We start from the raw sequence: 24,452 nt of genomic DNA, 5'->3' as shown, positions 1-24,452 counted from the left end.
GAGTTAAGCCTGCCATGCATGGGCAGCATAAGTTCTGCCCTGCATGGGTGCCACAAGAACGGACTGTCTTTGTGAATAAGTGGCAACATTCAAAGATGAGGCCTGCTTCTGGCAATCACTGATACGTTGACATACAAGCAACCAGTTGTTGGGCCTGACTGACAGTCAATGTAGGCCAGAAAGGAGGGAGTGAATGCTTCCAAGTAAACTGGGGATGGAGTGAAGTGTTTATGGCTATGCACTGTGGTGTAATCCTAAGCCATAAGGAAAAATGGCTTCAGCGGGTAGGTGCAGGTGCAAGGTACAATTAAGAAATGTGAAGGAGTGCAATGAGGTATCTCAATGAATGAAACCTGGGGTCTGCACTGCCTATACGCCATCTCCATGCAAATGAGGGTGAGTTCCCTTGGTATCATTCCAGTTTTGTGCCGCGCTACGATCTATATTCCAGAAAGGGTAGGGCAAGCATCTGAGGCCCATTCTGTAATACCTTAGTGAGCATTGCATGCCTAGGGAACTTTATATAATACAGCCCCTGGAATCTTTTTCTAAAGTACTTCAATTGCCAAATGTGTAAAAGAAAAAGCATTATCTCGCGGTGCCAGGAGCTACTTATAAAGGAATTTAGTTAAAAACAAATCAAAAGCATTATTCTATTTGGCAGCACTCAAAACAGGACTGGAACTGGCAAATGAATAGTTATCAAGCTAAGAAAATGAAATGCTGGAAGAAATGAATAGTCATCAAGTTTTGCTTTGCTGTATTAACTGCAACTTTGAAAAAGATAGACCACATTGACCAGAATTCACAGGGACGGGCTACAGGGCTGTGTTTGACTTAAAACCCACAGATGAAAATTATAAGTGAGTGCCAGTTCTATTATGAGTGTTGCCAAATGGGCGGTTCTGCTTTTTGCATAACATGGTTCCCAGGGCCAGTGGCTATGCACTAGCAGGACATGACATTTGCTGTAACATGCTGTTTGATAAGCAGTTAAGATGGCACTGGTATTTAAAGGTCATACGGCAAACAAGTTTGGTACTCAGTGCCTGCTGTGTTTCACCAAAGGGCTCACAAAGAGAACAACATATGTGTCTGGGTCTAAGAAATTAAAGATTTGAAGAAATGAATAGTTATCAAGCTAACAAAATTTAATTTTGAAAGAAATTAATAGATTTCAGACTTTGCTTGACTGGATGAACTGCATCTTTGCAAGCAAAAGATGGACCACATTGACCAGAATGCCCTGGAGGGCTAGTTAGTCGCATTTCACTTGAAACCCATAACTGAAGATCATTGATAAGTGCCAGTCCTGGTTTGAGTGCTGCTTGATGGCTAGTTTCTGATATTTTCAAAGGAAAATTGACTAATTACAGTGGTATATATAAAGAGGATGAAAAAGTTGGTTGTAGGTTGTTGACCTAGGATATAAGATCAGTGAATTGCCTCAATGCGGATGACATCCTCCTTTTTCTATGCCAGTCACAAACTTCCGGGCCCCGTATCCTTCAAACTCTACACCTCTCTGGTGAGGCCTCCGGGTCAACAGGACCAAATCACACCACGTCCCACTAAAGGGGGATGTTTTGACTGTCAACTGGGAGTCTCAGCTACCAGTTTGTCATCTTAGCTTCAAATACTTAGGCATCCATGTCGCCTTCGAGTCGGCCTGAACGGGAGCCTTAACCTCTGCTATAGAGCCACGTACCCAATATGCCTAAATGGGCCAATCTAACCTTCTGCATGCTGATAATAATTATTATGCCTCGGTTGTTGTATGTCTTGCAGAACTATCCACTGTTCATACCCCTGACCTGGTTTAAGAAACTCGCAGTACACATTCGGTCCTCCCTGTGGCGATCCAAAACTCCAGAGGTTGCTTTGCCAAAATTTATTCAATCTACATTGAAGGGGGCATGGTGATGGCTGATGTGACATTTTTTATGCGGTAGATCGGTTCTTTGCAAGCCTACAGATTTGATTTTAGTTTTGGAAATATAGTAGATATTCAGAGAAATATTGTGCCAATATCCTTTTCTATACTAAACCTTCATAGAGGTTTTTACTGGGTTACACAATGAACTTCAAAAGAATAAAGCTTTATTAAAAATGCTTGATGTTAGACAGAACATTGTTTCCATGTTCATAAGCAATCTTTAACCAGTCATTGAAGATCTGCAGAACTCCAAATTTGCAATACCATTTTTTATTTTGTTTTTGTTGAAACCATGTGAATATCAAGTAAGACGGGTATAACTAGATTTTGACATTGACATAAATATTTAGACAACATGCGTTTTATTTTCTTATAACTTAGATAAAGTATATCTTTAGAAAAAATGAGACTTTTGTGCTCTGTCAAGTGTTTTGTCGCTGCCTATTCAGCTAAGAAAAATTGCAGAATAGAATAGAATAAAATAAAATTGTCCCCATATGAGAAGAATATTTTTCTCCGTGTTTCTTCAGGGCCATTGTCCTTTCCAATTGAGTGATTCATTTTGAGGTGCCTGGGAAGTCTCTTTGAAGATGGCCTTCTGGTGGTAAGCACTGCACTTTTCATGAAAATACTGAATGTGTTGCATTTGAGGTGTGGCATCAGAACAGGGTGTGCAGGTAGAGTTCATGGTGAGTGAGTTTAATCGGAAATGTAAGGTGGTTGTTCAGGCTATTGTAAACGCCAATAGTAATCTGCCCAGATCCAACATGCTATTTTTTCTGATACAAGCTTCTTACTGTTGGAGGACACTCTCAGCCACTCCATTTTATGATAAATGTACTCTCTTACTTATCTCTTTATCGCTCTGCTGAATTCTGGATGCCGACATTACCTAGCAAACCACTTGAACCCTTTAACTTTTGAGGCAATTGTCTATTACTGTGGGTGTGATTTACTATCTCAAGTCGTAGTTTACCATCACAAAAGTAATCAGGGACCATTATCAAGCGCTGACTTATAGCAGAGTGCCTGTTTTTACGTGTTTGCGCTGTCATATAAGTCTAGATTTCTCTGGGTTCATGCATGAACATTAGAAAACACAGCTTGGAAACAGATAGACAATCCTGCTTAATTTTTGAGCTATGTTGTCTCCAGGTTAGGCAATAATTTGAAGACACAGAATTATATTTAAGTGCTTTAGACAGTAAAACCGTGTAAAAAGGTGCTCAGCTCTGAGCCAGCACAACTGTTCATGATACAGCTCTTGCAGTTTGCATTTTAAGTGCATTCACTTTGAATTCACATACTCCTGCATCAATTAAATAGTTTTGCTCTGCAATGTGGCTTTTCATCCCCAGAAAAATATCTCACATTTGCAAGCGATCTCAGTAGCAAGAATGTTACTGGCAAAGTGCCCACGTTAGCTCATTCATTTACTATTGAAATAATGTGCATCATCACACCAGTTCTTGTATTCATATCTTCAAGAAGCTGGTGGCAATAATTTCCATTTCTCAGTATTCTATGAATAGCATCTTCAGGATCCATATTTGTGTGAATTATGAAGTCCATTTGCTATTCCATAATTGAATCTCTGTGTCATCTTTGTATTGTATTATGACATTTGTATAGCTTACTTCCCCTTCCATAGTGTGCTTGAGCGCTTACCCACAAGGAAAGCAAGCTAACCCTTGTAAAATGTGTGATTGGAAGGGTTTTGTCTTTGGTTTGAACCTATGGGGGAAATGGTTCCATGTTGTGCATGATGACTATTGAGTGCAGTTATGTAATCGGACGCAGCACCTGAGGGGAGATGGGTGATATTTGTGAGAATTAACTAATATTTGCAGCACTATGACCATCCGCGCAGAGGCTGTGCAAGTTTACCTTTTTATGGTGAGAACAATACACAACTAAGAGGGCGATTCCAAAAAAGAAGTCTGAAGTAAAAAAATAGTCTCCGGTATATTTCATTATCAGTTTCCATTTCTAAGCAATACTCTCTATGGTTTCCTACCTGTCTGAAAGGGTCTATATCTTAACTGTATGTAGGTATGTGTGTACATTTATTTTATTTATTTTATTTACGGGTTTTATATAGCGCCAGAATCACCCCATACGGGGTATCTCTGCGCTTTAGACTGCTGATTGACCACTGAGGAAAGTGCGATTAGAAAAGATGTGTTTTCAGTAATTTCCTGAAGACCCCTAGGTTGGTACATTGACGAAGATGTAATGGGAGGAGATTCCAATAACGGGGTGCCAGATAGGAGAACGCCTTACCTCCCATCCGGGCAAATTTGATGCGAGGGGTTTGCAGGTATGCAAGTTGGCTGGATCTCAGTAGTCTTATAGGAGTATATCTAACAAGTTTCCGAGCAAAATAGCCAGGACCCAAGTTGTGCAGGGATTTAAAAACCATGCAACAGATTTTGAATCTGACTCTCTTTTTTATGGGGAGCCAATGAAGGTCGTGAAGCAGAGGGGCTGACGGGGTCCTGGGAAGTGCGTTGTTTACTAATCGGGCTGCGGTATTCTGGACCACCTGCAGTTTGTATAAAGATTTTTCTTTAGCTGCAATTAGCAAAGCATTGCAGTAGTCCAATCTGCTGATAATCAATGATTGGACCAAAGATTTACGGGTGGTTATAGGAAGAAAGGGGCAAACCCTACGCAACATGCGGAGAGTGTGGAAGCAGGTGTTGGCGGTACTGTTAACATGTTCTTCAAGAGTAAGATCATTGTCCAGGCGCACACCCAAGTCCTTTACAACATCTTTAGGGGACGGGGCAGAGCCCAATTCCTCTGGCCACCAGCTAGGGGACCATCTTAGTTTTGCCTCTCCAAACAGCATGATTTCTGATTTATCCGAATTTAGTTGTAAAAAATTTTCCCTCATCCAATGCGCAACTCCTTTCATGCCCTCAGAAAATAAGTCCAGGGTAAGTGGATTTGCTTTGTCGAAAGACATCAAAAGTTGTGTATCATCGGCATAGGATATGGGGTCAAACCCAAGCCGTCTAAGGTATCCTGCCAAGGGGGCTACATAGATGTTAAACAATGTAGGGCTCAAGCAAGAGCCCTGAGGAACCCCCTTGCTGATACCGGTGGTTGACGAGCGATAGGGACCAAGATTGACAGTTTGCGTCCTGTTGGTCAGAAAATCAGTCAGCCAACTTAGCGCTTTACCTCTTACACCCATCTCCTCAAGTCGGGTGATGAGGACCTGATGAGATATGGTGTCGAAGGCAGCAGACAGGTCAAGCAGGACCAATATCACTGCCTGACCCTTATCTGCTGCCATTCTGATGTTATCTATGACCTCCACTAATGTAGTCTCCGTACTATGTTTTGGGCGGAAACCGGATTGTGATTCATCTAAGCAGTGGGAAGATTCAATAAACATGGAGAGATGTTTGTTGATATGTTTTTCGAGGAGTTTACTGAGGAGGGGAAGTAAAGAAATGGGTCTGTAGTTGGTAAAGTCCTCTGGTGACAGCTTCACGTTCTTCTTAATGGGAACGACCTGGGCTGCCTTCCACTCAGCCGCAAGGACACCATCCTCCAGTGACTTATTAAGGATAGCACAAATAGGACTGGCGAGCGAAGCTGACAAAGTAGCTGCAATTTTGGCAGGCATAGGGTCTAGAGGCGAGCCAGATTTGGTACTTTTTAGGAGATCTGCAACTTCCGATAAAGTGCATAAAGGGAAGGTATCTAGGGTGTGTAGTGTCTCCTTAACGGGGATAGAGTTTAGGGGCTGACTGGGGCAAGGCCTAATAGTCGAGGTAATTTTTTGATATATTTTTTCAATTTTCTGAGACAAATAATTAGCTATATTGTCACAGAGGTGTTGTGAGGGAGCAGCATCAGTATTACAAGCTTTTGGATTGGTAAATGTATTTAATATTTGGTAGAGCGTACGAGAGGAATTTTCAGCATTGTCAATCTCAGTCGCAATATGCGTTTTACGGGCAAGCCTCAAATTTTTGTGATAAATTGTTAAAGCATTTTTGAATAAAACTTTATCATTTTGATTGTGTGAGAGGCGCCAGGTCCGTTCCAACTTTCTACAACGGGATTTCTCTGTTTTCAGAGTAGGTGTGTACCATGGGGCTTGCACGCGTTTAAGAGGGTTGAGTTGTAATTTAGATGGAGCTAATTGGTTGATAGCTGCCTCAAGGTTAGCATTCAAAGCTGTTACTTGGTCCTCTATGTCATCCAACCCATTGAAACGGGGGGGGTAAAAAGATCCTGAAAGGATTGAGGAGTAACTCTATGCCACTGTCTGAAAACTCTGGTGGGTCTGGTTTCATGTCCTCCTAACTCCTGTTTGCTTAGGATTGAGAAGTCCACCAAATAATGGTCAGACCACTCAAGAGGAGTCGTCGCATTGTAGCGGATGTCCGAGGAATTGGTTAAAATAAGGTCGAGCATGTGCCCAGCCTGATGAGTGGTATTTGTGTTTATAATACTTAAACTTAAAGTAGATAGGTCTGCTAGTAAGGAGTGAGTTTCCTTGTTGCTAATATTTTCTCCCTGGACATTAAAGTCCCCAAGTAATAAAAAGTTATTAGTGGAAATTGCATGCGGAGAGATTATTTCCAGTAGTCGACATGAGAAGTTAGATAAAGGTCCCGGTGGTCGGTAGACCAAGGCGCCTTTCCAACAGAATTGTGAGTGTAAGTCAATTCTGAAAATCATTATATCCATCAGGTTAGTGCAATGCTGTTCAATAATAGTTACTTTAATAGGGTCCTTGAATATAATAGCCAGACCTCCGCCTGCCCTGATAGGCCTGTCTTGCCTTTGAATGCTATAGCCCTCAGGGAGAGCGATAGCAATATCGGGATTAGAATGAGGCTTAGTCCACGTCTCGGTTAGAAACCCAATATGGGGGTGGTTAGAGGCCAACAAATCCCAAATATTAATAGCATGTTTGGGTAGTGAGCGCACATTGGCCAGGAAGCAATTCCAGGTTAATATTGGTTTAAGTAGCGCATTTGGAGGCTTTAGTTGGGAAGGTAGTATCTTCGAATTAGTACTATTGTGAGTTAAGCATTGAAATCTGCAGTGTCTGCAGGAGACGGGACCTTCTAGGACAGCTGGGAACACACATGCAGGTCTATGAGGATTACTTTGATGGCTCTGAATTCTGATGGCTATGAGATCAGAGCTGGAATATTTTATACGTACCGGAGTATTTACATGCGGTTCCAAGGTAGCATTAGTAGGGGTACTGGCCACTGGCAGCGTCCTGGCGCGGACGGGCGCAGACGGGCTTGCCTTTGGCGCGCCTTCGGCGCGCCGCCGGCGCGCCCGCTGCGCGCGTCCGCTGCGCGTTCGCCAGGCCATTGATTTTAAACCCCAGTGCCCCGGAAGTGGTGGGGGGAGGGGGAGGGGGAGGAGTCAGGCCCTAGGTCCACCCTCCGTGCAATCGGCACAAGCCGTGACGGACCGGGGTACAGGTACATCATATTTCAATAGCGCTAACCTAGCCTAAAGGGGGTGGACTGTTAAACAGTGAAAGACAAGCATAAACTCAATGAGTAATACGCGCAGAATTTGGGCTGTGGACGTTTAATGCATTGTGAGGTAGTGTTTTTTAAAGACACAACTCATGAGGTGGTCTTGGTGGATATGGAGATGTTGTTCCAGATCCTGGGTGCACAGATGGAAAAAGTCTGCTCTTAGTCTGCTGGTGTCCTGGCTGCAGGTGTGCAGGGAACAACCAGAGCGGGTGAGATTGTCTGCCAGATAAGCAGGGGTCCTGGTTGTGATGGCTTTATAAATGATGCCGCTGGTTTTGAAAATGGTGAGGGCTAGGAAAGGAAGCCAATGGAATTCCATCAGCGTGGGGGTGGTGTGATCATATGTCTTAAGGCCCTTGATGGAATGTGCTGTGGTATGTAGAATTCCCCTAAGGGGTGCCAATGTGGAGTCCAGGAGACCATGGAGTAGGGCATTACCACTACTGAGATTTAAGAGTAGGTGGGCTAGAACAGTAGTTAAAGGTCTGAAGTCACTGTCTGGAAGAAACGTTTGACCTTTTTTAAAATTATTTTTATAGAAGGGAGAGCTGGTACCAGGCCATCTTTTTGTTTTTTGACAATGTGTTCCTTGAGGATGAGATTGGTGTGCAGGGTGAGTCCGAGTGACATGGCATGGCATTCAGCGAAAGCTGGGATTTGAATCTGTCAATCTTCATGTCATCTAGCTAGGATTGTACTATATCTTGCTTGTTGGTCTTGGTTGGGTTCAGCTTCAGGTAGGAGCTGGATATCCAGGTCTGGATGATACTCAAGCACTGTTTGATGCATTGGATGTCTAAAGCAGAGCAGACTTCAAAGTAGAGTTGTGAATCATCGACATATTAGTGAATCTTGATGTTGTTTCCTGGGAGCAGAGCAATAAATGGCTCCATGTAAAAGTTGAAGATGACAGACTCCACAGGTAATAGACAGTGACGGTATTTAGGGGAATAATTGTATTATATTGTGTGGGAAAATGGCTCTGTATATGGTATTACCACTAGGTGGTAATACCGTGCACAAAGTCCAGAGGTTCTCTAAAAGTGTACAGAGCTCAATGTAAAACCCAAAGTGCTCTATTAGAGGGAGTGTTAGGGAGCAGCCTTAGGCCTAACACAGAGGAGTGTAAAACATTTATTACACAACGGTGATCAATAATGGACACACGACTCAAGAAGGAGATCCAGGCCAAAATATTTACTTTGTTAGTAATTTATTTTAAGACCAAGATCTTCGCAATAAGGTTAGTATATTTTTAAATAAAAATACTTTTCACTTTGAAAATTCGACACTTAGAAACTTTGCAGTACAGTTCAGTGTTATCCTATGGGGAAACAGTATCGCGGTTAAACAGGTAAGTAATGTACTAAAAATCCCAGTCTTTGGAACCAAAGGTCAGCAAGGGGCAAGGGGCAGGTAAGTACCAAAACTGCACCAAGTGGCACAGTAGTGGTCGGATGCAGCGGTCAAAATCGGACTTAGTCCCAATGCTTTCCAATGGCGCCGCACTGCTTGCAGATAAGTAGACCGGCTGTAGGGCCAAGCTTTGGAGGTGAGGTTAAGCACAGGTACGACCAGAAAGCAGCACCATCATACACCACCAGCAGCACAGGGCCGGCCGGGTACAGGGAGCAGTTTCAAGGTCGGGCACCCAATACTTTCAATAGGTATTCTTCTTTTGGCAAACAGGCTGCAGGCATGGTACAGGATGTCGTAGGAGAGAGACCAACAACAGCAGAGGTAAATAGGGATGTAGGAGGTCATAGGGGAATTATCGGTTCAGCTCAACAAGGCCCAGGGGCTTTGGGTGCAGGGGTGCCTTTCGACATCGGAGTCTTCTTACCGGAGGCGGTCGGGGGAGCTTCTGGATTCACACTGCAGGTGCCGCCGTGGAGATCAGGAGAGGTCAGCCAACGCTGGACACAAGGTCAGGATCACTGGGGAGACTTCACTGCACAGGTGAGCGACGGGTCGGGGGCGTCGGGTGCAGAGTGGGCAGGGATCACAGTTCCAGCTAGATCCGGAGTCCTTGGAGTCAGTTTCTTCGGACAGGTCCGCTTTCCAGGGGAGATTTGAGTCTTTTTCTAAGGCAGCAGTCCTCCCAGGGTTTTCAGAGGTCACTGAATGCAGACAGTCGCAGATTCGCAGAAGCTGGAGACTTGCCGGTAGGGCTGAGGCCAAGCCGGTCGTCATCTTCAGTCTTCTCTGCAGGGTCCTCTTCTTGCTTTTTAGGTAATTGCACATCTAGTTCCTAGGTCTGGGGGAGCCAACTAAATACTAAGGGTGTTATAAGGGAGTAGCAGTTAGGGCCAATGGGCACCTTACCTGGGGTGACTACACCCTCTATTATGCCACCCTCCGGTTGGAGGTATCATAGACCTAGCCCTGATTGGAGGGATCCCACCATCTTCAAGATGGTGGCGACTGAAAGATGTGATTCACCTCGCCTCCCCCACCTTAGGGGTGGAGTTGGTAGAGGTGGGCACACCTCCTATTCTTTTGAGATTTCCCACCCAAAGTGGAGGTGTAAACTAAGGGCTGCCATCTGCTACTAGCAGCAGAGGCTGAGGGTCGCATTACAAAGGGGGCAGGCATTTGAAGCTTCCTCCTTCGAGCACTTGCCTTTCCTGGGGGAGAACATGTGACACCTATACCCAGGATGTGCCTTGTTCCTGGTCCCAGAAAGCAGGGGCTCTCTACCCAGGGGTCCAGAAACTTGTCTGGTGGTGGCTGGCTGCCTTCAGCCGGTCAGAGACCACACCAGGGTTGGTAGGTTTTCAGTGGACACCTCTCAGGTGCCCTCTGAGTACATGGTTCAATAAATCCCACACTGGTATCAGAGTGGATTTATTGAAAGAAGTAGTTTGGTGCAAACCACTCCTGTGTTCAGTGAGGCCATCATGGTGCTGTGGAACTCGAGTAGTCGAGTTTCCAGCCTATTTATTCTCTATGGCTTCACTGGCACCTACGATATTAAGGAATTGATACCAATATTGTAGGGGCAAATCTGCTCATGCAGATATGCTCTCACCTTTGGTATACTGCACCCTGCCTTAGGGCTGTGAAGCCTGCTAGAGGGGTGACTTCCCCAGTCCTTCAGGCAGTGCTAGCTGGCATGGTAGTCAGACAGGGTGCCATGTTGACTTTCTCGTTTTCTTCATCACAGGGGCATGCAAGCGGCAGGAGCAGTGGCATGGTCCCAGTGAGGGGGGTCCCAGGGGACCCTCTTCAGCTCCCAAGCCCTAGGTTCCTAGGGTGCCATTTACTAGGGACCTACATGGGGTAGAAGTACCAATTGGAGATTTGTTTTTAGGGAAGAAGAACTGGCAGAGGGGACCTGGTTGGCAGAGACCCTTTGCACAGCAATTGAAACCACATCAAAACCAGGCAAAAAGTGGAGCCTAACCATGTAAAAAGAGGCCCTTTCCCACATACTGTATTAGATTGTATTTAACTGTAGCATTTGCACAGTGCTTCATAACCTTGTTGTGCCCCAGATGCACTTTACACCTTCCTCTTACTTGTTCGCTTTATGTTGGTCTTTTACCATGAACAGCACTTTGCTGCCTTGTGGCTTGGTTTGCACTATAGAAATACTTAATATATACACATCATACTACCTTCTGACTCCAAACGTGATACACATTCAGTCAAACGTTGTCACATCCACACAAATAAATGAAAAATCCTGCTAATATCAAACAAACATGTTCTTTTTGAAAGTGACTTGTCTAGCCCGTTGTGTGTGGCAAAGTGGAAAAATATGTTGAAGCCTTGTCCCCAAGCAGGTATTCATTGCCATAGGCTAAAGATGTGGTGTCACTTTCTAAACACTAATTTATAAAAGAAACCAACCTGCCTGCTGAGTCTCACATCAAGGCGATGCCATTGTCCGTCAGCGACATTTTCTCCTGCAGGGAACGTCAGGACTAGAGAACCTGCTCCATGGTTCATTTTCAGCACCGGGGTCCCATTTGAAAGTTCTAACAGAAAAAGAAAATGTAATTTAAATAGATAATGGTGGTTTAGTGTTATTTATATACCAACCAAATTCCATTCAAATTTTTAAGTTTACATGCCAAGTCCTCAAGCAATCTCGGTTACTGGCTGCCACATATAATGTTTGGGGAGCTGGACGTTGGTCAAGCTCCCAATCAAATTTTAGGATTGTTCAAATTTCAAAGTGACTTGTGTCTAAATGTGGATTAGCAAATCTGTAAAATTGAGTTACTTGTTGAGGGGGGTGAAACACTATTCTAGCAGCAACCACAATTCCTATCGGGTGAAGTCACAAGCAAACTCTAAATTAACCTGTGTTTAACTCTCCGGCAGCTTGGAACAATGCAGAAAGGCTTAACTTAGAGGCAATGTGTAAAGTATTAATGCAGCTTTACAAACAGTAATACAGTGAAAACACCACAAGAAAAAACCTACTCCAAATCTGAGTAAAATGTAATAAATTATGTGAAAGCAAAACAACGAAAATCTAATTAGTAGACCTGGAGATATGCAGTTCTAAAGATTTAAGTGAAAACAGTGCTTAAAAGCACAAAGCGCCAATTGTAGTTGTCAGGTCACGCCGGTTTGGGACAAAGTCACAAGTTCAAGCCGATCACGATAGAGTGCGGGCCAGATACAGGGACCAAGTCAAGACCACTAAACAAAGCAACTTAAATCCGGCTAGCCTAGCATTGCGAGGTCCTGCACAGAAGATGTGTAGGGCAGAGGAGGTTCTGATGAACTGCGGGGCTGCACTGCAAAGGTCCTTTCTCAAAATGCATTGCAGGGGTAGTTCTGAGGAGCTGCGGGCTGCAATGCATTTTCCTGCATCTCGCAGCGGTGGCTCCGAGGAGCTGTGGGGCTGTGATTTCATGTGTCGAGATGCATCCCACAGCGGGGGTTCTGAGGAGCTGCAGGGCTGTGATGCAAGGTCCTGTGTGAAAATGCATTGCGCAGTAGCGTTTCCTTAGCGATGACTAACGCTGCGTTGGATCTGCAGGGACCACGGCTGGGCTTCCAGAGCACCTTCAGGCCCACTTCCAAGGCTCCCGGTGCTGGGGTCAAGTAGGTTGGCGCCTTTTCTGTCCCTAAGGCTCTGATCAGGAGGCCAGCCAGTTAGCCCTTGGAGTCACTCTGGTGGTCCTGGGTTCGAGATGCAGGTCCAGTTCTTCTCACTCAGGCAGAAGGGCAGCAGAGCAGTCCTCCTTGCAGAGCAGCACAACAGTCATTTTGAGTTTTTCACAGGTCTGAGGTGTACTCAAGAGTTGGGTCTAAGGGTCAAATATTCATACTTTGTGCCAGCTTTGAAGTAGGAGAAGGTTCTGGAGGTTTCCACCCCAAGAGGTGTTTGGAATTTCCTGTCTCCCTGCTCTGGCCACAGCTTGTCTGAAGTCACAAAAGACTAGTGTCAAACCCTTGCTGTGTGTGTCAAACATAGGCTCTGTGATTTGTAAGTGTGGTAGGTGACAGCTCCGCCCCCCCCCCCCCCCCCCCAGCAAGTCAGAGATGGCACATCATGCCAATACCTATTCCCCCTTTGTCTCACTGTCTGGGAGCAATACACAAAGACCAACTGCTAGATACACCCAGTCATGTGACCCAAGATTACAAGCATCAAATGGCTGGACAAAAATATGCCAACTTTATAAAAGTGGCGTTTTCAAAACTGTGACGTGAAATACAACTTCACCATCTTGCAAGTGACACTGGTCACTTGAAACCTGGCGGCACAGCTGAATTTTTATATTGAATAATCTTGAAACGAAAAACTTTATCAATAGTATTCATTTTTTAATGTTAACTATTCATATTGTGACTCTAATACCTCCCTGGAAGTTGAAAATCGGCGAACTCTACGTTGATCTCTCCTTTCTCCAACAAGACCTGTGGAACACGGTGGATAGGGTCACTGAGGCTGAAGGCCACATATCTGAATCTGAGGATACGGAGCCGCACACTAAAAGAAGTAATCACACAACTACAAAATATGGTCTGTACACTTGAACGTCGAGTTGAGGACAATGAGGGGTGCTCACGACTAAACAATATTGGTTTAGTGGGGTTTCCAGTGGACACAGAGGGATACAACCCCAAGGATTTCATCTCTGCAGTCTGTTGTTGTGCTCCTTGATAGAGGGGGCCCATAGTCCTTGGCGCCTCGACCATCACCGGGGTCCACTCCACCCCGGAGACCGATCTAGTGTACAAGCTGGTGGATGACACGGGAGAGAATATCACTGGCATACCCCAAATAGCACCTAAATTTCCAGCCCACTAAACCACACTCTATCAAACTCTGACCCTTTGATTATGACATGGCTGCCTTTGTTAAAGATTTGCCGCCTGAGGCCTCATCCCGGATGAGGGAATCTTACTCAAGGAGGCTCTAACCCCTGAGGAACTAGGAGAAGTCTTGGCCCAAACTCAATCAGGCAAAACGCCGGGTCTGAATGAGTTGCCAATGGAATTCATGAAGGCATATTGGACATTATTGAGTCGAATACTTGTAGACACATTCCAAGAGGCGCACAAGGTGGGCCAACTTACACCTGACCTGTGCCTGGCAGACATAGTCAAATCAGCCCCCAACCCACTGCTCCTCCTACCGCCCCATCTCCTTGTTGAATATCTAAATCAAAATCTGGGCAAAAGCCCTTGCTAAGAGACTGCTAAAGGTGGTCACACCCTTTTTCCCAGTGGAGGGGCCCTACCATTTTGTCCTCCTCTCCAAAATAAACTTTGGACCTAAATTCATCAGCTCGGTTAAACTCTATTATAATGATCTTATGACCCGAGTACGGGTGGGGAGGGGGGGGGGGGACGGGCTCAGAGTATCATACCTTTTCTATATGTGGCAGTACACAAAAAAGGTGCCCACATTTCCTATTGCTCATTGCGCTAGCCATAGATCCTATAGCAAAGTGGATATGGGTGGATGCTCAGAATCAGGGCTTTGAGCGGTGTTTTGCCATGTCCAACGAGATCGTCTTCTACGTCGATGATGTGCTGATCTTTGTGTCGGCCCACCAACCCTACAGATCTTGCAGATCTTAGGGGAGCACGCTGGTCTACACATCTGACACAAACAGTATCCTGTACTAAGGATCTTCAGGGACATACAGATGGCTTCCAATACCTGGGAGTCTACATTACCAAGGACAGTCATTGGGCTTGGAAGAAGAACCTGCAACCACACCTGGCAAACTGACTTCTGCTTTTGGTCCATGCTCCCACTCTTGCTTATGGGCAAGTCATCAATCTATATAATGGTCAGACTCCCCCAACCCAGATAACAATTTAAAAACTACCCACACACTGTATCCAAGAGAATCTTTACGCTATCTACAAAGCCATGCAGCACTTCTTCTGGAGCTGTCAGCTACCCAGAGTTACACTGACTATGTGCCACAAGTCCACTTTTGAATGGGAAGTGGCCACCCTGGACCTCCTATCATACTACAGTACTGCACACTTGGTTGTGCTCAACGAGTAGTGGCATGGGTGTTGAGAGGTGAGCCTTGCAGGGAACCCCAATTTCCAGTTTCTTGTATGGAGGCCCCTTTTCACCCGATGCTCCCCCCGGTGACGCAGGTGTTATTCCGTATCTGGAGTGATGCGGTGAGTGGACAGGGATGGAGCAGGCGCCTTACTGGGGATACCCCATTGTGAAACGTATGCTGGCTCCCACAAGTGTTGTCATTGAATGGTGTCAGAGAGTGGGTCCTCATTAGTATCTCCACCCTGGGAAAAAGTCATGATATGAACGACCATTAAATTCTTTGCAAGCCTTCAGACGGAGTTTGAATTCCATAGAACCCAATTTTACCACTACTTACAACTCAGGCATGCCCTTCAGCCTTACACATTCAGCATGACAGAACAGCCTCAGTTCAGTCCCCTAGAGGCCCAGGTACTCTTTAGCTCATCCTCCCAATATGGCACAAATAGTCCGCAATATACAACTTATTGGTCATACAAACTCCAGACTCCTTTCCAGTTCCGGGAGCAGCCTGAGCGAGAGACCTCGAACAATTAGATGACGATGATGATGATTGACAAGAGGCCTAAGCTCCCACAGAGAAGTGGCAATAGCTGCCCAGTTTCAGTACTTACACTGGGCGTACTTCACAAGCTCTAAACTCTGGCGTGTGGGTTTTATCACTTCACTTTTATGCCATGGCTGTACAACCCACGAGGGAGACTTCCTCCACACTTTCTGGAGCTGCCAAAGCCTTACCCCTTTTCTGGACAGGAGTTCTGGCCTGTCTGGACAAAGTCTTGAGGTGGCCACTAGAGACCAATCCTATATCCATACTGCTACACATCTCAGGCGACATTGAGGGCAATAGATACAAAAGAGCCCTATTATGGATAGGATTAATAGTAGCTAAGAGAGACATCACAAGATACTGGAAGTCGGTGGTTGCCCCATAAATAGAGGAATTGCAGAAGGCCTAGATAGGTGCATGGCACTTGAAAAACCTATCTATGCTGCCTGGGGGTGCCCTCAGAAACAAAAGGGGCTGAGTGAGCTGGGCCCAGTACCATAGGATTGTGCTGGGATCCCAGGAAGACTAGTTCCAATACTTGGATGTGGCAGTGCAAACCTACAGCAAGGGATAACATAACCAGAGGAAGCATCGAGTGGGGGAGACAGGTGCTGGAGACATTCAACTGGGGAGGATAAGGGGTTGAGGGCAATACTGGAACCCTGTAATTCATGGTATCATTCGGTGACATGCTGAGTGAGCATCACCGGAAATGGGTATAGTCACAGAACTGTGTTGTGTCTCCTTCTTATTTCTTTTCAATGTATGCATTGTAAGAGTTAAGTTCAAAATGCCAATAAAATGTAGCATTAAGAAAACTAATTTAGGGATTTTTCACTAACATTACACGTAAAACTTAAAAGTACATGTCAACTTTTTAAATGTACTGCACCTGCCCTCTGGGCTATGTAATGCCTACCCTAGGAGGGACTTATTTGTATTATAAAGGGACGTTTGGGCCTGGCAAGAGGTTTATCTTGCCAGGTTAAAATGTCAGTTTAAAACTGCACCCACAGGCTGAAATCGTGCTCCTGAGATATGTTTAAAAGGCTACTTAAGTGGATGGCCCAATGGGTGCTGCAGGACCACTAGTAGCATTTAATTTAAAGGCCCTGGGTACATGTAGTACCAATTTACTAGGGTCTTATAAGAATGCCAATAGAGTATAAGCCAATGTTACCATGTTTTAGGGAGTGAACACATGCAAGGTTGGAAAGGTATGGGGGAAAAAACTTTTCTCAAGCCGAACACCTGCCTTAACGTGGTGCAAATTTTTGACGCAAAGTCATGTCTACTTCTATCATAGATAGGGCTCTGCATCATAACCCATGGGTTAGTTCATAGAAATACTAATGGAATGCCTACATGATGCAAAGTAACCGATAGCACTATTTTGCATTACTTTAGGAAACTTTCCAAAGCAAATCTGACTTTGGGTTATAAAATAATTCCCAACAAAATACTTTGCACTCAGTTTGTGTCACTTTTGTGGTACACAACCAGCACATAATGTTCATAAATTTCCCACTGAATGTCGGGCCGATGTATGAAGCATTTTACTGGTCACAAGTGGCCCATTGGGTAATTTGGGAGTGGTAAAATGCATTTTGCCTTGTACAGAAGGCAAAATGCGACTCATTAACTTGTTACCGAATCGTATTTTGCTTTTGCGATTCGGTATGAGGAAGGGATGTGTTTAGGGTTTTCCTTCCTAATACAGAATAGCACTCGTATGTATGAATGTTTTGCGACCGGGAATGTGGTTGCAAAACATTTGCAGTTACCACCAACTTCAAGTTGGTGGTAACTCATTCTCAAACGGGAAGGGGTCCCCAAGGGACCCTTTCCCCTGTATGAATGTGGGCCCCAGAATTTTTTAAGAGCAAGCAGTGGTCCCACAGACCACTGCCTACTCTTAAAGAACAAAAAGGTAGCTTTTCATTTTCATTTTTGAAAAACATCCAGTTTAACTTTAAGGAAAACGGGCTGCATTACAAAAAAAAAATATTGCTTTATTTACAAAGCAATCACAGACATGGTGGTCTGCTGACCCCAGCAGGCCACCATCCCTGTGATTGTAGCCATTCACAACAGGTCTCAAATTGCGACCTGCCTCATGAATAATTATGAGGCAGGTCCATTTGCGACCCACTGGGAATTGCTAACAGTGTCAAACACACACACTGTTGTACAACACAGTTTGTGATTTCCTAATAGCGAATCACAAAAATTCACTTTTAGGAAATCGCAAACACGCGATTTTGTACATCTGGCCCGTGGTTCCTAATATCTCATTATCTGAAAAAGAACTTGAAGTCCAAGAGTCACTGCAGTTTTGGCCAGAAGCAGGCACAAGTTTTGTGTATTTAGAAACCATTTTGAAGACATTATTGATCATATTTACTATGTTTTATTCATCATACTGCTTCAAAGAAGAGGAAGCAATGATCAGATGTACTTGTTGCTATAAATGTTTGGGGTCCTGTGTTCCGAAACAGCCATCACCAAGGGGATGTCGAATTCTTGATAGTAGTAGCTTTGACAAAATGATGACATGCAAATTGTTCCTTTCCCTTTTCCAAACCTGCCGCTCTCTACTCTTCCCCTTTTTAAGCTTTTTTGCCTCCTTGTATATGGGACAAGACCGATTGGAAACAATTACTACATTATGCAGGACTATTCACATGCCATCTCTTTATTTACTCACAATCTCCTTCAAGAATGTTCCAAAATGTATTCACTAGAGAAATACGGCTCAGCCTCACATACACCAAGATGGCAGCCCCGGTTAGGATATAGAACTTCCTCTCGCTTTCTCGTAACTGACATAAAAGATGGATTTCAAACTACATAAAAGCATAGCGCATTAGCACCATGCCAGCATACTCACTCCAGGATAGTCTGCAGCAAGGGATTTGACCCAGGACCAGATAAGGGGATGCCCAATTTAAGTGCTAGACACAACTGGGGCTTATTTATGAGCCCCTTGCAACACTTTTGCGCCACCGTTGCGTCACTTTTTGTGACACAGCTGCGGCGTAAACATTGCACCAAGTTGCAACATATTTACAAGGTGACGCATCTAGGCAGATGAGTCACCTTGTAAAGCCCTGCGCCACATTATACCGGCGGTCCCACGTAACAAACCCTCATAGGAGTGGTGCAGTGAAATCTATCAGATTTCACTGCACCACTTCTAGGATGCCACTGCGTCAAAACCTTACGCCTGCCTCATGGCAGGCGTAAGGGTGACGCAGGGCTTTAAGGATAGACCTCCCCACGCATTGCTGGAGTTGCGTCATGCTTGCGACACAACTCCAGCAATGCATGACTTTTGCGCCAATAGATGCGTCAGGAATCCTCACGTATCTGTCACTCCTTGCCGTACAGTAAATACAGCGCATCCATTGTGTCGCAAGGAGAGTGCAGTGAAATCTGTCACGTCACTGTTTTCACACTGCGATGTGACAGTTTTCATAAATGAGCCTTAACTGTGTTTAAAACATGCTTCACTACCCCAAGTGTGCTTGAATTGTTAGATTGCAAATCTATCGGGGCATTCCACTTTACCCAGGTGTACTCTGACACCAATGAGTGCATGGCATTTAATCACTCAACTAGAATCATTACATTGCAAATCTATCGGGGCATTTCTTTTAACAAGAGTGCAGTCCGACACCAAGGACTGCTTGGCATTTTATTAATCAGGATCCCGCACTGAGACTAACTGGGCTCTTGTGCCCGACACACTTGGGGTTTTTTGTATAGTGAACCAGAACCGGGATAGGGTAGCTTATTGGGTGACTCCCCTTACCCGGATGCCTTCAAGTACATCAAAGTGTACAGTATTACACTCCGTAGCTTTTCCTGCCATAAAAAGCATTATTAGATAATCTAGACGCTGCAAGCGATTAAACAACTGGTAATATGTGAAAGGCATCACTTCACTGTATCTATGTACACTCCAGTAATTTGGAGCACAACATATCGGATTCCCAAGCTTCCCAATTAAAATATGAACGCTTGAAGCAACCAATACTCTGAAAGAGGCTAACAACTGTGGATATGCGTAAGATTTTAGTATGGATGAGTCTGTTGGAAACAGTACTTGGAATCAGGACCGCTCTCTGAATATACTCCAATGCTGTTTACCTGAATGGATTATGTATCGCAAGGGCCACCTTTTAACAACTCTATATATGTCTCTTGTAACCTGATAAATATGTGCCATCTTTTTAAGTCATGTACTAATTGCCCTATTTGATAAGTAAGTTCCACTCTATAGTTATGCAGTTATGCAATATTATATAAAAATTATATAAAATGTATCACTCGCTTACTATCCATGAAGATGTATCTGCTTTCTTCAGAATCTTTGACATGTATGTCTGATATAACACATTTGGAACAGGCGAGCAGGTTGTTGTATATTGTAATAATCCCTTCCTTTTGCACATGAAATTATTGTGGGTATGAACCAACTGTCAAGGCATTAGAGGTTAATAATGGCACCAAAATTATAAATTAATGGGGAGATTGTGAGAAGTTGGCCTGATATATGCTGTCCACTAGTTATAGTGGGCACCTATAACCTATCACCTATAGGTTGATAGGTTAAGGACAACCTTTATTGAAAGCTATCCTAGTGGTAGCTATGGAGAGCAGCCTTCAGGCTAAGTCTTGAAGGAATGTAAAGCAGCTTGTTTTTACCAGTCTATAATCTCTTAAATGACCAAATGAAAGGACAACCACACCAGGTATATATTTAAAATATATATATTTAAGATAAAACACACCCCTCTAGTCTCTTTATGAGGCTGGAGTTTGAAGTACTTAAGTTACAAGTCTGTATTCAACAGTAAAAGCACAAATACACGTTTGGGCCCTAGGGACTTACCACACCATATACCAATAAAGTGGTATAAGAACCACGACTGAACTAGACACAAGGCCTAGAGCCTGTAGAAGTGCTTGGACCACAAGGAACCACGCAAGGTAGTGACACAGGGGACCCACGGGGGACACGTGCAGTGTGAGAACACAGCCGTGAATCGCCGTTTACTTCTATGGGGAAAGTCGCGGTTGGAAATTAAGGGTTTAAGGACACTTTGCGGATGACTACGAGCGAACCCTTTTGGACTTAGAGGTGTCTAGGGCCAACATCCACGAGAGGACCGGAGCACTCGAGTTACCTCAGCCAGGGAAGCCGGGTGCATAGGTGTCAAATGGTGTTGGGTCGCGTCGCTGTTTTCAATGGAAGCTGGCAAAGAAGTGCTGCTGCCGTGAAGAGGAGAAGTTTCCGAAGAGATCCAAGCCTGGATCGAGGATGGAAGGAACCTGAAAGCAGAGGGGGCAGAGTCTGGGTCACTTACCAGTGACCAAGGGCACGATAGTCCAATGCCCACAGATGTCGGGTGCTTCAGGTGAGTTGATGGGTGTCTTGACTCTTCACCCACGAGGTCCAGGAGGCGTTGACGACAACCAGAAGCTGGATTCGAGCTGTCCCACAAAGTCTGTCGAGTGCTGCGGTGTCGGCGATCAGATTGGACCCAACAAGCCTTGGCAACAGCAAGTCACGTGAAAATAGAAAAAGGACGTCGGTGCAGACCACCAAGGTCTGGGGGACTCACCCAGCGAGGGTAAGTTGGGGCACGTCTGGAGCAACCAGGAAAGCCCAATCAGAAGAGGAGTCGCCTTCGTGGGGACCCACTAGCCAACGGGCTAGCGATCGCGAAGGAGCCTCGAGCGGTCGCACTTGAAACTGGCCCACGGGTCACGAGTGGAGGCCAGAGATCTTCGGTGCAGGAGGTGCTCAAGGCTGGGGCTACTCGGAGCCCAAAGCACAACTTTGAGGAAGTCCAGGAAGATGATGGATCAGCAAAAGATCACGGTGCCCAGGGGTCACGGTTCCACGTCACCCACGATAGCCACGGGCCTCAGCTTTGCTGTGGGCTCAGGGTAGCCTCGGGGAAGTTTGGAAATCCACCTCTGGGGATGCAGAGACTTCGGCGGCCGGCGGGAGCTTCGGAATTTCAGACTGGACAGTTGCTTCTTTGGTGCCTGTCAAGCAGGGGAGTCACTCCTTGACCCCAAGGGAGATTTCTTCAGTGTTCTAGTTGAAATAGAACGTCGAAGGTCCAGGATATATGTTGCAGAGTTTCGTCCAGGGTAATCTAAAGTCTCAGGGACTGGGTTCCCATACTTATACAAAGTTTGGGGGTTGGACATACTCTAGGGACCCACCTATGGGAGGGTTTGGAAAGAGGGGTGGTTGCACCCATTTCCTTTGTCCAGTTTCGCTCCAGAGCAGGGGCAGGTAACCCCTGCAACCGGTTTGAACTGGGCTATGCACAGGGACACCGTGTGTGCCCCCAATGCAGGACTTCAAAGCACCAGAGAGTACTCCCGCCCAGCCCCAATACACATCTGCCTGTCTGGGGAGGTGGTTACAACTCCCTGGGACAGGAAACCTATTGTCCAGGCCTCCCCTGCCGGAGTTTCGGTCAGCAGCAGGAGGCCAGACCTGTGTCTGTGGCAGTGGCATCCATTTTGTGATACCAGGGCTGTAGAAAGTCTTTACCGGGTAGACCAGTGTGAACATGTCTCTTCCTCTAGAAGGGTGGAATGCTACCCCCGCCACCATAACTGGCGGGGGGTGGGTAGTATTCCAAAGAGTTGGACACCTAACACGACGTGTTTCCGTGCAGCCAGTCCAAAGTTAGCATTTACCGCGAGGTTATAATGCACTTAAGAGTATATGGTCAGGCTGCACCACAAACAGCATCAGAGGAGGTACTCCGAACGCTGCAGATGGGCTCTGCTCATGCAGGGGCACCCTCTCAAATAAAAACCAAGCACTCTGCCTTCAGGATTGTTAAGGCCTGTCATAGGAGTGACTTATAGGTTTTATATGTGTGTGCAATGGTAGTGATATAGATAGCCTATACCACAGTAAGGGATGCAGGCACCACCTTACGCAGGCTGCAGTAGCAGACCTGTGGTGTCATTTTGGAGTGCTTCCCAGGGGTGGCATAATAAATGCTTCAGCCCCTGGTAGACCTCTGAGGTACCTATGCCCTAGGTACACAGTATACCATATACTAGGGGTTTATAAGGCACTCCAGAATCCAATTAAGAATGTGCCTAATGTACATGGAATCCATTTTAGAGAGGAAGCAGCTAGGCTGGTGTCCTGATTAGCAGGGCCACAGCCAGACTAAGGTCGAAAAACAGTGAAACACCAGCAAAAAGTGGGGGTACCCATGTGAAGCAGATCCTACTCTCCTACAGAGATTTAATGCAGTACTCCGACTACGAGTTTTCCTTATCTAATAAGTACAAAATGGATTTCTGTTTAGATATGCTTAGTCCAAGGCAGACACTTAGAAGACATGATTAGATTTGTTATTTTAAAGCTATGTTATCATTAGTATGGTAATACATTGGCAAGCAATCATGTCTTAGATCTGTTATCCACACACCTTAAGTACTAACCGAAAAACTTTGATGTAAACATTAATACGCACTATTGTGATTATGTTCTATCACAGCATGAGATTCTGTTTCCTTTCTTCATTCCCTTCTCATGAACCCACTGCTCTTGTTAAGCTTAACTTGTTTGATTAAACTTAGTCCTGCCAGCACCTGACACCTAGATAAACACAAATCTCTCTTCTATCCCCCGGGGATCACCAATGATTACCGCATGTACCTTATTAGTACCACAGGCAAATTGGAATGAGTATTTCACTTTAGTCTCTGGAGAAGGAGAAATTGGTGCTCCCTCACTTCACACCATGGTGGTGGTTGTTTCGGAACACAGAATCCCAAACTTTGACCACCTTTGCTCTTTTCTCAGTTGCAGCCTTGAGAAAGCACCAGGCATATCAGCCACAGGGGGCGAAACACATGCCAGCTGTTCCATATTTCATACTGTACACCAAATGGCATATTTCATCCCTACCAGAACAAGGAATTACTTAACTTAAATAAAGGAGCACATGTTAAACAATGAATGGATGCCCCTTTTATTTATTTTGAAACGGAGGACACCCCTATTTTGGTTTCAAATAGTTTGTTATTGGGGTAAAAAGGGTCTGAGCCCCATTGGAGTGATTAAACACAAAAGTCTTTGGGTATTTCATTAGACAGAAAGAGGGTGCCGGACCTTAAATATTACTATCCTGACCATGTTGCTATAATTTACATCTGGCTGCTGTTGGTGCTTCTCGCTGAATATTTAGCATCCCCATTGAAAAGTATATGTGTCAAAACCATGGTACGTGCCATCTATCAAACCTCAGTATTCCATGACTAATGAATAACCATTGATTTCAGTGGAAATAATAACAGAATATGTCCATTACAGTCTTAGATCTACGAGGCGTAGAAATCAGCATCCCATTTTAGACATATCTTTCAGTCAGCACTTTCTGATGATAGATGCTGTTACCTTAAAGATAAGAACTTTTTATTGTACAAGGTCAACAGTTTTGAACTTTTGTGTAAGTGACTGACTTTAATATTACTTAATATAAACTTTGAAAAATGCAGAAGTAGTTCTTGGGTATCTATTCTCTTGAATTACCTATTGACATGGAGTAATGTAAATACCCAGGTTCAGACAAAGGGCCGCTGTAGAGAAGAAGACCACCAGGAACCTCCGTGATAAACTCCAAGGAAAGGCGACTCTCAGTGCAAGGGTGCAGGGGTGGAAACCAGGCAAATCCATTGCCATGGAAGCTGTGCATAGTCTGTTGACAGTCTGGTCCATGGAGCTGAGGAGAACACTGACACCTGAGTAGAGAAGATTACAGGGACAATCAGGAAAAGTATATGGCAACATATTTAAAAAAGAGTAAAGTTACCTGTGTCTAAAAAACAATTAGGTTTGAGCAGTGTCATTGTATCATATACAGAATCACCATGAAAAATTAG

General features: G+C 44.9%; 1 protein-coding gene across 1 annotated transcript in view; it reads right to left on the bottom strand.

The window, feature by feature from the left end:
• LOC146776290 (neural-cadherin-like) overlaps positions 1-24,452 on the bottom strand; it is a 567,428-nt gene that overhangs the window by 173,872 nt on the left and 369,104 nt on the right. Inside the window, exons 23-24 of the mRNA XM_085637108.1 lie at positions 24,103-24,311; positions 11,323-11,450 (exon numbers count right to left, since the gene is read on the bottom strand). Coding sequence (XP_085493234.1) covers positions 11,323-11,450; positions 24,103-24,311 — 337 coding nt within the window. The remainder of the gene's footprint in view (positions 1-11,322; positions 11,451-24,102; positions 24,312-24,452) is intronic.

Source organism: Triturus cristatus, chromosome 12 (assembly GCF_964204655.1).
Source record: "Triturus cristatus chromosome 12, aTriCri1.1, whole genome shotgun sequence".
Classification (NCBI taxonomy): Eukaryota; Metazoa; Chordata; class Amphibia; order Caudata; family Salamandridae; genus Triturus; species Triturus cristatus.
Note: the sequence above shows the minus strand (reverse complement) of the source record. Positions and strands in the feature narration are given on the sequence as shown.